Source organism: Aspergillus multicolor, assembly GCF_047715735.1.
Source record: "Aspergillus multicolor strain CBS 133.54 unplaced genomic scaffold BDW74scaffold_37, whole genome shotgun sequence".
Classification (NCBI taxonomy): Eukaryota; Fungi; Ascomycota; class Eurotiomycetes; order Eurotiales; family Aspergillaceae; genus Aspergillus; species Aspergillus multicolor.
The window spans coordinates 154,062-166,593 of record NW_027395988.1 but is presented as its reverse complement, the minus strand read 5'-3'; the positions used below and the strand labels follow the sequence as shown (position 1 = coordinate 166,593).

Genomic DNA, 12,532 nt, shown 5'->3' with positions numbered 1-12,532 from the left:
TCAAAAGGCTCAGAAAGCAGGTGGAAGGACCCAGGGGAAGGAGGATGACGAGGACGGAGGGTGCTTGATAAATGGAAGAGTGAGAGTGAGGAGGTGGAAAGAGGCGGTTAGTGGTGAGTCTCTCTAAGCAGCGCTGTTGGCCTCCCAGCTACCACGCTTTATCGGCACTCTGGAATTATCTGTCTGGCCCCCTAAAGAGTTTAGTTACTTAGCTCTTTTATAACCTGCCTGGGAAAAAAGAAAGAAAATTATTAGTCTTTTAATATTGTCCTTCTGTTTCTGAAACAGCTGCGATACCAGATTTACCAGACACAGGTTACCAAAGTCCAAAGGGTGGCTGTGCAGTTATGTGGCTCAGACCGATTGTTTGTTTTTGTCCTCAATAACGAAAATGATGTCTACTTTTCTGACCATCTTTGGGTCCAAATTCTTGCTCCAAGCAGTTTATTCCCCTGTAGAGTTTAAACTGGTACGTTCTCTGTGTTCTAGTCTGAGTTATGTTGCTCAAGATGAATAAAGGAGTGAGGTCGTTTCTCCTTTTTGTTACCTGGTGCCTAGCCTATCAAGCCACAGTGGCTGTAAAAGAATGTAATTATATTTCATTACAATCACGACAGCCTTGAACGGCTCCTGAGGCTGAGGCTAGTCCTTGATGAAATGAATGTTGAGACAGCTGGAGTTTCGGCCATGGACTGCAATCTTAACATTCTTGCTGGTCTGAACTATAGGCCCTGGCCCATAGGGCGATGCATCCCCCGGATTCTCATTTGAAACTTGAAAGGTGAAGCGAAACGTCGAGAATCGAGTGTTGGAGCTGAATCCACCCTGTCACTTGAGCTTATACCAAACGGGGTCTGATACGATCATAGGCGCAAGCTGCACAGCATCACCCGGGTTTATCAAGGGTGTCACCTCCTCAACGTTCTACCCTGCCGAACTCTTTTCTGAGACAAGGTTCCTTTCTCCAGCCCCTTCAATGCTAAACAATAAGCCTGTCAGCTTGTGATCAAGGCTTTTGGACCGCCGCAGAGCCAACTTGGCAATCCCGGCCGTCAGCAGGGTCTGGAAGCGTCCAAGCTCCAGCAGAAATAGCCAGCTTCGTTCATTATTATCATTGCATCTCTCCTATTCTTCGATATCAACTGAGCAACTAACCCCGCAAACTGTCGGTTTCCAGCCAATAATCTATGTGGCTTTCGCTGAGTGCAGTCTGCTACGTATGACAGGCGCCCTGAGACCTCCGTCCAGCGGCTTCTCCGTACACCTCATCGCAATGCCCCGGCACGCCTATGATGAAGAAGCCAAGCTCGAGCCTACAGAAGCTCACTGCAACCCGGACGAACCACAGCCAGTAATCGCCGCCTGATTTCATCTGCCTTGCTTCCCTGCAACGCGTCGCGCTGAGAAGAAGCCCCGAGTCTAGACAGCCCGCCTGGAAGCATCAACCTAAACCATATACTTTCCTGCTCTGTAATATTATTACGACTCGTGGAAATAGGATTTCGTTAGAGCGCATATACGTGGCGGTGCACATGTTCCCCTGTCCCAAAATACTCGGAATACATGGACACCTTGACCCTTTTTAGTAGTGGACTGGAGCTGGAGCAAGAATAGTAACAAGCTAACAACTAATAAACCCGCTTAAATCCGCGCTATCAAACAGAAGTACGTACGATATTGCAAACGTCACCATCATCCACAGACCGGTATTCGGAGTGCGAATACGCTCGTGTCCCCTTTCCGCACGCCCGTGGATAACCATGCACATTATAGATCGTAATCTAGCTTCAAGCATACCGAGCATACCATCAACGGACACGTGTACTCGGCAACAAACATTCTTTAGTATAAAACACACCTGATGAGAGCTGCAAGGCTTCCCCTGCTGGAAAGCTAACCTCAGCCTCGCCTTTGGAATGGGATTATTGGCGGCTGGCTGTCAACGAGTTTTTAAGAGTCTCTGTTTGAAGCGGGTCATTGCACAGTCATCTCATACTGTGGAATCTAACCCAGTGATATGTCCATAGTTATCTCTAGAAACCAGGATCTATCTGTTCAAGCTAAGCAAACTCTCGATATATCGTCTCGCATCAAGGCCCAGTCCCTCAACAAGCTTACTCGGCGCTATATCCAACCGCGAAGACTGCGATAGTCCAGGAGATGATGCACCGCCGAGATCCCTGAAGAACCGCGCACTGCTCCCGCCACCAATACTGCTAGCATTCCGAGTGTGGCCTGATGAGGTCGAGAGATCGCTTGCCCGACGGACTATGAAGGCTTCCTGTTGTTTGCCCTTATCCATATCGTTTCCGGGTGAGGTTTGTTGCGTATGCGGGGAAGCGGATACACGGACCCAAACGATCCACCACCCGCGGCTGGTTTTGCATGTTCGTTCGAGCTCGAGGGGCCGGGAACGGGTCTCCATGTATGTGGTAAGGAGACGGTGATGAATACTTATCGATTCTACTCGAGAAAGAGCGGTGGCCCCGATTATGCCTTGGCTCTGAAAGCTGAGATCAGGTATGTTGGGCATGGTTGACAGGATGGAGAGGTTATATGGGTCGTAGACAAGGTCATAGATCGGGTTAGCTTGTTGCTGAGTTTTGGCATTTAGCTCTGGAAAGATGGTTATACGGGATTCCGCTGTCGATGGGGAGGTGGAGATGCTAAGCGGTTTCTGAAGCGGACCGAGTTGGTGGTGTATACTGTGGTACAAAGACGGGTCGGACAGTGATGGGGTTGTGGTGTCGAAGAGGAAGGTGTAAATAAATGGTTGGTACTATCATTGTGAGCTCCCGTAAAGATTCAGCCTGGGATCGGAACTTACTACGTAGACCACTGCCTGGATTTGTATTGAGTCTAGTATGTGAGACTTCTGCCTGAGTGGCTAAGTGGATAGACCAGCTTACCTGTTTCCTGCTCCGAATCTGCCATGTGAACATGTATTGTCCTCTTCGTCACGTTTTCAGTCGGCGTAGCAGTAAAATTGGATGGATCTGTCTCTTCCGTGGCAGCATCTGAACTGGCAACATCATCTTGTAACCCTATGATGAATTTGCCATGGTTGATATATCGCCGGCGACCGTTGCATACTGGGAACCCCTTTGAGTTTCTTCGAGCATTTGTGCTGTCTGCTTCAAGTGCTCCGTGTCCTCTCTTAGATTCGTCGGCTTGCAGTGGGCTAGATGTCCCACTCGACAGCCCGGGAAGAACCCATGACGACCCATAACCGAGAGTGAGATATTTTACAAACGTCTCAGTGCTCGTTGTCATCCAATCGCTGGTCTTATCCTCAGAGATCTGAGAGCTTTCACCACTCGCCTGCGACCTTGTACTTTCCTGGGGCTGTTTCGACGACGGCCGAGGCGGCGGTGTCCCCCCAATAAGCGGAGGAGGTATGCCTGGAGAAAAAGGACGTTCTAAAACAGCCTCTCGTACGTCATCAGAAGGGGTTTGAGAAGCGGGTTGGTTGCCCGTAGTCTTCCCGGAAGACACAGCCTGTTGTCGTTTCCTGCGTTTTCGGCGTCGCGGGGACGTAGGATCTTCGCTGGCTCCATAAGCATCTGCGCCGTACCTGTATATCCACTCCATCCAATGAGATATGGACCTAAGAGAGCGTCTGCTAATTGCCCCGACACCCGAAAAAATGACACCGTCTGAAGGTCCGGGAGTAGCATCGGAGCCAAGCCATTGGCGCTCGGCCTCGCTCTCTGCCCTACTTCCTGTTTGACAACTTTCGGTAGACTCGTATGGATTACCGAAGCGTGACACGACCAGATCTACAAGACCGTCTGTCCTTGAAACAAAGTCTTCGAGGACCTCTCTTTCTCCGCTTCCCCACTCTTCTTCACCAACCCCAATACCCAACTCGCCTCCAGCGGATAGTTTTATGCCGTTGTACATGTCAACAGCAGGATTTCCACCCAGAAGAACATCCCACTTACGTGCAAACCTCAACCAGAAATTTTCGAGGAAAAGGCAGAATGTGGACCTGCCAACATCCTTGTAGAGGGTATCGAGATTCGACGCATGATGAAGGAGAAAGGTTGAATGCGCTCGACGAAGCTGCTGGATTAAGAGCTGTGGGGGGGCCATTTCTCTTGATGAGTAGTGGAAGGAACGCTCAGAGGCGTCATGTTGCCCATTGTTAGAGTCCGACAGTCGGGTCAGGTCAACAGACTGAAAGCATTCAGCGTTTGTTCTAATGGTGTTTCAAGGTAGGTACGTACAGCTAGAATCCACCATCCATTCTCCAATTCATGTAATACGATTTGCGACTTTTCTGTCTCCACGTAATCGACGGCTTTGTCCTCTGAGAAATTCCTGAATAGCCATTAGTCCCTCTCCCGATATATCCGCAAGTCGCAGGTCCCACCTTGCGAAGGTCACCATACCCTGCGCCAGGCCGACCTGGCGCAGACGCTCATTCCAATTATCGCCGTGCTCCTTGTTTTCACCTGCCGTGGAGCTATCATGCCGTCGCAGGAGGCTGGACCTCGAAGTGTAGAAGACAATCTGCTCTTTAATTGTTTCGTCCGTTGTTCCAAGCGAGGGGTTGTAGATGGCAAGAAACGAGAGCTGCGCGGGAACTACCGAAGAAGAATCGCTCTCCGGCATGGCATTTTAGGCCGCGAGCTCCAGCTCACAGTATAAAGGCCAGATTGTTGTTGTTCCTGATCATCGTCATCCCCACGATTTGGCTTGCGGTGGACAGTGACATCACGTGTCGGTCTAGAGCGCTGTCGGCGTCGGGGAGTTGTCGGAAGTTTCGCTTCCCCGGACTTTCAAACAAACAGCTTGCGCAGCGATGTTCTTCCCAAGAGGCTCAGGCCTGCTGTGCTCAGTTCGACAGGCCCGCTTCCGACCCTCATTTGCACCACGATTCCTTTCCACCAGGCCCTACGATCCACTCAGGATTCTTTTCTGCGGTTCCGATTATTTCAGCATCGCTTCTCTAGAAGCCCTTCACAACGAACATAAGAAACACCCTGAGCGAATTGCTTCCATTGATGTCGTCTGCAGACCCGGAAAACGGGTGGGAAGGGGCTTGAAGCAGATACGCGAAGGTGGTTCATGCAAAGGAAAGCTACGGCAAGAGTTGTCGCTGATACGGTTCTCTGATAGTCCCAATCAAATCCGTCGCGTCCAAATTAGCTCTTCCTGTCCATGAGGTCGACACCTTTACGGGGTGGCAGGTATATAATACATGACCTTGATCAATTTTGTTGCATGTAAGCTCACGTTTCTAGCCCCCTGTGTACTCCGACGGACCCATCAACCTAATAGTGGCCGTGTCGTTTGGACTTTTCGTGCCACCACGGATCCTCAATGGTGCCAGATACGGTGGCATGAACGTTCACCCATCTCTACTTCCCGAGTAAGTGCGGGCAAGAAGCTCAATCTGTACGATGGGTGCTAATGGGGAGAACACCTACAGTTTTCGTGGGCCTGCACCGCTACATCATACCCTCCTAGCTGGGAGAACCACTACCGGCATCAGCCTTCAGACATTGCATCTTAAGCACTTTGATCACGGAACAATCCTTGCGCAAACACCCTCTCCTGGGTTTGAAATACCCAACTCTGAATCGTGCACAGTTCCGGAGCTGTTGGATATTGTCGCACCCAAAGGCGCAGAGTTGTTACTCAAGGGCATCCGAGAGGGGTTGTTTGTCCCGCCAGTAAAGGATACTGGCTGGTACCCGACTCAACAGAAAGACCTGATACATGCGGCGAAGATCACACCTGAGGACAAACATATTGATTGGCCTACTTGGACGTGGACAGATGTTAGTCGGCGGGAGCGCGTACTGGGACCATTGTGGAACAAATCTCTCGTCCTTGGCGACTCATCCGGCCCTTCTCCGATTTTCGACCAGCGAAGGGTCATTCTCAGTGGGTTTGAAGAGGTACAACCCTTGAATGGCAGTGAGGCTTTTGCCATTGTTCCAGGGCTGCCATTCATCGATGGTGAGCACACAGTCAAGTCTGATGCAAACAAGGGAGTATATGTCTTCACCAAAGACGGGAAGCTGGTCAGGATTCACACTATGAAAGTGGAAGGCCGGCCAAGTACGGATGCCTTTCGGGCTGCTCTCAAAGCTCGGATGATCGGCAGCCGCACCTTCACATCGAGCAACGCTTTGTTTACTCCTTTCCATAACCCTCTCAGCTAGAAGCTGGGATGGAAAGGGAAATCAATGTATTCTATGTACAACTTATACCCTCTACTGTTTTCACCGAAGTCCAGTACCAATGGGGCCCTCGATTCTTCCAGCTTCGGGCCCAACATGTATGGCTCAATAGTTCACCACGAACCCGGAATCTGCGAAGTCAGTCGCTCTGTTCAATTTGCTCTCAAGACGCCTACCTATTTGAAGTGCCTGTCCTGTCATTGATGAGTTCTTGGCTAGATTGATATACGCATCGGCCGTGTCCTCCACTTCGGGCTAATGTGAATCTGGGCATTAGTACACAGGGTCTTCATCGCTTACTTGGGATCCATACCAGGGAGTTCAGAGGAGCCCTAGCTTTATAAGCTTCAATCTTCTCCTTCGGAAACCGCAGTCCCTGATTCCATTTAGTTCGATGCCGCGCTCTCTTGAGTTATACTTCATACTACGTACCCACTCAGTGAGAAGCAGACCTGGTAGGACTGCATTGACGCGGACCTTGTTTCCTTGAGTTTGCGCGAGACACTTGACCAAGTGTAAACCTGCCGTCCATCAGTCTAATTCATGCACTCCTACACCGGATATCGTAATCACCCACCTGCCGCCTTGGTAACTGAATATGGCAGACTACTTCCTGACGCAGAAACAGCCTAACAACTTGTTAGACAACCCAACTGATACTTAAACTTATTTCAGACGAGTAACTGACTGCAGCCGATGACGTGAGCAGGAAGACACCACCGTCCGGATTCTTTCTGAAAGTGGGAAGTGCCGCCTTGAAGAGCCACAGATGCCCTTTCACATTGGCCGACCAACACTATAGCACCTGTCAGCCACATCCATGCCACTCGAGTCGCCCACTACTACCCACCTTATCCCAGTCTTCCTCGTCCATGGCATCAAGATCACTGAATGTCGTAATTTTAGTCCAGCCCTTTCGCTCTATTAGCTCGTCCGTCCGTCTCGCAATGATTGCAAAAGGCGGCAACCCACGGCATTCGAAACAAGGATATCCAACCCCCCAAGTTGCTCAATTGTAGTCTGAACCATGCTCTGGCACTCGCTTCGGATATTCGCATCCTGCACCACCACGCAAGCTATCATCAGTACGCTGATACCACCGTAACCTGCGCTGATATAACAGCCTCCAGAAATATAAGGGAGGAGAACGCACACCCTGAATCGTGATAACCTTGACATCGTACTGTGCCTGGATATCCGATGCAACCTTCTCGGCAGCCTCCTGGCTCGCGAAGTAATTGATGGCAACATTACAGCCTTCGGCAGCGAACTTTTGGGCGACGACGGCTCCTAGGCCTCTATATGGTGGAACGAACTAGTGGTCAGCAACGCTTCGGGGCTGTGCTAGGGGCAATTATATATAGATGAGTCGAAACACTATGGTAGCGTGGTATACCTGGAGCCTGCGGTGACAAGGACATTGCGGCTTCGTAGCGCATACGGCATGATGTTGATTTGTTCTTGAGTGTGATATGGAGAGGTGATAGAGTATGAACTCGGTATAACTGCTTCTGCTGAAAGGCGGGGTATGGAATATCGGGGTAAAGCCTTCAGAAGGGCGTCGGAGTCCGCGGACGGCGAAGTCATTAATTTTAATCCCAAGGTTAAGCTATTACACACGGAGACATGCCGATGTTCTGATCGAGATCACTTATGAACAGTAAACTGTCTATCACTTGAAGTATGAGCTACGTCGGAGCAGCCGTCCTTGAGCGGACGATCCGTTCGATGGATCTATTAGGGAACGGATCCGCAATGAGGGGAAGACCTCGGCTAGAGCGCAGACCACTGGATACACATATGTACTTCCACTTGGTGCGTCCGTAGAGATACCGTAGAAAGACGTATCCCCGAACCTATTGCCGCAATCGGCTTCAACACACCTCTCGCGAAAAATCAGTCTACCAGACCAGCAATGTATTCAGCCTTCCGCATTCCCCACCACGCTCTCTTTCCCTCTAGCGCAGGCCACTGAACCAAGAACCGATCCGCGAATGGTAACAGAATCTTTCCCGACAAACTCAACGTCCTCACTCGGGCCCAGGATTCCACGAAGATTGTACGGAGTCGGAATTCCTCCGGCGGAGCGGACCTGTCCGCTGCCATTGACCGCGGATGGGTCCTAGCTGGAAACAGGAAGCTCAGAACCCAAGCGACTAGACGAAGAAGCCTAGCAGCCAGTATAACACAAACGGCTGTCGCAGGACCATTCGTGAGAATGAGGTCTGGGTAGGGCGAGGGAAGTTGTTCGGGTCGTTTGTGGTGCTGCTGATCTGGATGGCGTCCGCACAAGGCTAGAAGGCAAGACCAGAACGACAAAACAGTTGTGAATGGAGCTGTTAAGTAGGTTTGATGAACGCGGCGGGCACGGGGTACCGTGACGATAGCGTAGGACTCTGGTTCTGCGCCCAGCGTTGATTCAAACTCGACTGCCTTTGTAGCGCTCAAATTATCACCGGAGCTGACAATATAGGTGCGGTAGATGTATCTGGTGGTATCAAGCTCCATACGACGGAGCAAGGAGAACATCTCCGCTGTGTGCCCGCCGCTGCCTAGGACGACCAGAAGATGGACGGGGCAGCTCTTGAAACGCCATTTGGGAACTGGTGTATTTTGTGAGATCGCGAATGCACTGAGGAACTTGTATATGGCAAGTCAGTAGGGTAGTTTTAGTATGGAAAGGCGCAATAGAGGAATAAAACATACCAGGGCTGCCGATATAGCGCTCGCGACGAAGAGCGGAAACAAGACAGAGAGTCTGGGGAGCGATAGCTGCAAGAGCGCCATGAAACCGAAGCTCAGGGTGGTACAGCTAATAGCTAGGGTAAAGAAGACAATAGACAGCTGAGAAACCGCCATAGTTGCGGGGGCTGAAGAGTACACTGTATTCCTCGAAGCTGCGATCAAGATTGGCAGTAGAAAAGAATAGGAGTCAGGAAGAGGTGAGGTTGCAGGGCTGTAGGCATGCTGAAATGGCTCAATTCCTGGCAGTCCATCAATCCACTCGCCTGCGACTAAATCAATAAATGTCAAAGGTGTAATCGAGTAATTGGAGTAATTGAAGTGTTACTGGTTGGTCTGGTTTATTTGTTCGGGTTGGTCCGTGCGCTGGTGTTGTCGGGGTTAAGACTTCTCTGTGTCCGGGAAGATGTTCTTCATAACATCCCTCCCTCACCCATCAAATGTCCTCCACATCATGGCTCCTCTCTTCTCGAAGCGACTAAGCTGCTTCTATTGTGGCCGTCGCTCTGCACAGTTTGGAAAAGGCCCCCTCCGGAAATGGCAATGTAAACACTGCGAGGCTGTCAACTACCTTGATGAAGTACGTCACTTGTGTTTTGCGCTTCGCCGCTGTACGTTTACTTATAGAACTTCCTTGTCCAGAATGGGGACATTACAGATCCTCCTGCTACCGAAACAAATCCGGATCCGCCCACGCCCGGTCCAGCAAAATCCCCCCTCGAGCCCGCTGACCTAGGGCTGACCGGCTCCGACTTGTTCTGTGCGCAGTGTGTGCGGAATCAACATCTTTTTACCAGTGCCCTGGCCTCCTACTTCCCGCCCTCGGATGATCCGCAGTATAGCGCTTACGAACGAGAGTATCCTCAGTTTCGAAGGAATCTGGAAGAGCGGTATCCACAAGTATGCGACAAATGCGAACCTCGAGTCAAGGCGCGCATCCGGCAGGCCGGATATGAAGCAAAATCAGACCACCTGCGACGCATGATGGACAGGAGTAAGGCAGGAAAAGCAGCGCGCAAAGCGCGGCAATGGAATTGGAGGAGCCTTCTGGTGTTTGCCGGTGCCATGTTCTACTGGGCTAGTATTGCGGGTCAACTTGCCTGGGACATGACCAGTGCTCTACCTGTTGATGAACCACTACGCGATCCAGACGAGTCGTCGATTACGCACTCGGTCGTGTCGCATGTTCATCAGGGTCTCCGGGCGCTTCATTTACCGACCCGTAGTCCTGTCGACCTAGTATCCTATGCTGGCCTGTCGCTTGTGGCCGGCATTCTTTCGCTATGGTATAACCCGAAATTGCGGCTAAAGGTTGAAGGGAGAGGCGGTCGCTTCTTGGGTCTTGGTGAATACTACAAAATTCAACTTATTGTCATGGTCGTGCGATGCGCATTTTGGGCCGTCCTCAGAGATCCCTCGTCGAGCGGCCTTGATGCTACTCTACCGCCGGCTCTACATTTGTTCATGATACCTTTTACAGTCTTGGTACGTCAATACCTACTTACTTCATAAAGCATTGCTGACATACGGTAGTCTGTCATCATATCGCGGCGCATCATCTGCTACGACACTCGACCCCTGGTCAATTGGGCTGAGACTACTCCAATGGCAACTCCGGCTCGAAAAACAGAAGCATCTCCTCGCTTAACCACTGGCGCAAAGCAACCCTTTTACACACCCAATGAAACATCGCAACAGATTACCCCACGCTTTCCTGTTGAAAGGCTGGCTAGTCCGCAAACCGCTCGAGAGGAGCGCGCAATTCCTACGCCCCCACCCGAGGTTGACGATATGGACTGGACTCCTTCTATACAGCATAACTTTCAACCATCTTCTACTGTTCATCAACGAGAACAGCAAAAGTCCCTCACATCTGGCCCCACCCCTTTCTATGGATCACTTCCTCCTGCTCCGGTGCCACCGTCGTGGAATTTGCGAATTCAATCCTCGCAAAGACCGAAGCCCATTGAACAAGTCGTCGAGCGCAATCCGTTCCATCGCAGCCCTGCGACGTCTCCAACTAGTTGGGGTCGTAATGCAGACTCGCCAGATCCTGTATTCGCACCTCCAAAATTCTTTCCAGCGATGGACCATGCTTCAACCGGGTTGGAAAACCTCTTTGACCGAGCCTTCACCATCAAGTCGCCAGATAATGATGACCATGAATGGCAGACACCACGCCGGGCGAAGCACAATCCTCGGTTATCGCGCTCGACGAATATGGAAGGGATTTTCATATCCCGCTGCGTTCGATTCGGTCTATTGTCTGTGTCCCTTATTGCGTGGAGCCTTTCGCAGTACGAGCTTGTGTCTGTCCCTGGAAATTATATTGAAGTTGCATCATTGGGATGTGCTAGTCTCCTTGCAGGGTTCGCTCTTCTTGAGGGGGTGAAACAGCCTATCGTACAGTGGAATGGAATGGAACTGCTTGTTTATGTTGCAGAAATAGCTGCAGCTGTGCATCTTGGAGGTTATCTACCAGGGATGTTCCTTGAACGGCATTATTTTGACAGATACGGAAAGCTTCTTCTGATCTTCATGGCTGTTCAAGAAGCATTAGGGCTATTGGCTATTTACCAAGCACCCCTCATTCCCGACGCGCTTTCACCAAGGAGACAACAAACCCAACGACCATCGTCAGCTGGAGGCGACACTGTCGTCAATGACTCGCCAGATTCAAGGATAACTAAACGGTCCAATAACCAGACCTTCAACTCTCCTTCCTCCTACGCACCACCATCGCTCTCCTTCGGATCAACGGCAGCCGGCTCAAGCTTCCTGACCCATAAACCTGAGCCATCCCCACAGTATCAACTCCCTTTCTCACCCCACGGCAGCTCATTCAGCAGTGCTATCAACAGGCACAGCTTCAGCCTGAACAACCTCAAACAACAAGAGGCCGATGCCTCAGATCGTGACTTTGACCACGACTCGGACACGGAGACCACCATGACAACCGCTACCGCAACGACAAACAACACCGTCAGAAACATCCGCTACGGCCGCAACAGCACCGTGAACGACGTCTTTTTCTCTCCGAGACGATCCGAGCTCGGTCCTGGCCTGGGCAGTCTGAGTCTCGATGATGGGCCGTCGCGCCGTATGACTAGGAGCCAGTCCCAGAGGCTTCAAAGCCAATCGGCTGCAGGTATTCGTCGGAGGGCCTTTTAGTATCCGGGATTTTGTCTATCTATCTGCACACCTCTTTCTTATCCATCTTTCTCTCTCCCCCGTCCCCAGTATGCATTGCGTTGCAGTCCTTACTTACCCTTCGCTTGTTTAGCGTCTACATTTCCCCTAGCATACAAATGGAGTCCTGGCCCGGTCATCTTTGTCATTGCGTTTTATATATTTAAGCTTTGAACTTGACTTGTCTATCCCAGTACATTGTTTACTTTTGCTTTGTTGTTTCCGTGTGTTTGTTTCTCCCCTTCATCATACCAGGCACGGACTAGGCGTTCATTAAGCTAGTGGGTTGGCTTTCCCCCTTCTCTGTTCATGGGTTCGGGCCCGGTTCCTTGTACTTATCCAGTTTTTTTGTGCATACGGAGTCCAGAGTGCAAGTACTGCAAGGTACTGACTGGCATTACATATAC

At 50.9% G+C, this 12,532-nt stretch overlaps 5 protein-coding genes across 5 annotated transcripts; 2 read left to right on the top strand and 3 right to left on the bottom strand.

Moving 5' to 3' along the window:
• Window positions 1-1,925: 1,925 nt before the first annotated feature.
• Window positions 1,926-4,648, bottom strand: BDW74DRAFT_93650 (uncharacterized protein). Its single transcript, XM_073734118.1, has 5 exons — window positions 4,376-4,648; window positions 4,230-4,323; window positions 2,910-4,179; window positions 2,828-2,859; window positions 1,926-2,779 (listed from the first exon to the last, which is right to left on the bottom strand). Exons 1-5 carry the CDS (start codon window positions 4,615-4,617, stop codon window positions 2,048-2,050), a joined length of 2,370 nt encoding a protein of 789 aa, XP_073579286.1. The 5' UTR covers window positions 4,618-4,648; the 3' UTR covers window positions 1,926-2,047.
• A 159-nt stretch (window positions 4,649-4,807) lies between these two features.
• On the top strand, window positions 4,808-6,176 carry BDW74DRAFT_170744 (methionyl-tRNA formyltransferase; the record flags this gene model as incomplete). Its single annotated transcript, XM_073727209.1, has 4 exons — window positions 4,808-5,066; window positions 5,125-5,195; window positions 5,250-5,377; window positions 5,438-6,176. The coding sequence occupies 4 exons, from the start codon at window positions 4,808-4,810 to the stop codon at window positions 6,174-6,176; spliced, it is 1,197 nt and encodes a 398-aa protein (XP_073579285.1).
• A 123-nt stretch (window positions 6,177-6,299) lies between these two features.
• BDW74DRAFT_182644 (SDR family NAD(P)-dependent oxidoreductase) lies at window positions 6,300-7,640 on the bottom strand (the record flags this gene model as incomplete). Its single annotated transcript, XM_073730310.1, has 10 exons — window positions 6,300-6,325; window positions 6,371-6,449; window positions 6,508-6,570; window positions 6,627-6,715; window positions 6,772-6,823; window positions 6,883-6,990; window positions 7,045-7,107; window positions 7,167-7,253; window positions 7,348-7,492; window positions 7,591-7,640. The coding sequence occupies 10 exons, from the start codon at window positions 7,638-7,640 to the stop codon at window positions 6,300-6,302; spliced, it is 762 nt and encodes a 253-aa protein (XP_073579284.1).
• Window positions 7,641-7,935: 295 nt separating this feature from the next.
• Window positions 7,936-9,240, bottom strand: BDW74DRAFT_93625 (glycosyltransferase family protein). Its single transcript, XM_073734117.1, has 2 exons — window positions 8,901-9,240; window positions 7,936-8,834 (listed from the first exon to the last, which is right to left on the bottom strand). The coding sequence occupies exons 1-2, from the start codon at window positions 9,051-9,053 to the stop codon at window positions 8,091-8,093; spliced, it is 897 nt and encodes a 298-aa protein (XP_073579283.1). The 5' UTR covers window positions 9,054-9,240; the 3' UTR covers window positions 7,936-8,090.
• Window positions 9,241-9,356: 116 nt separating this feature from the next.
• Window positions 9,357-12,253, top strand: BDW74DRAFT_93621 (uncharacterized protein). Its single transcript, XM_073734116.1, has 3 exons — window positions 9,357-9,516; window positions 9,579-10,421; window positions 10,470-12,253. Exons 1-3 carry the CDS (start codon window positions 9,391-9,393, stop codon window positions 12,105-12,107), a joined length of 2,607 nt encoding a protein of 868 aa, XP_073579282.1. The 5' UTR covers window positions 9,357-9,390; the 3' UTR covers window positions 12,108-12,253.
• The last annotated feature ends 279 nt before the right edge of the window (window positions 12,254-12,532 follow it).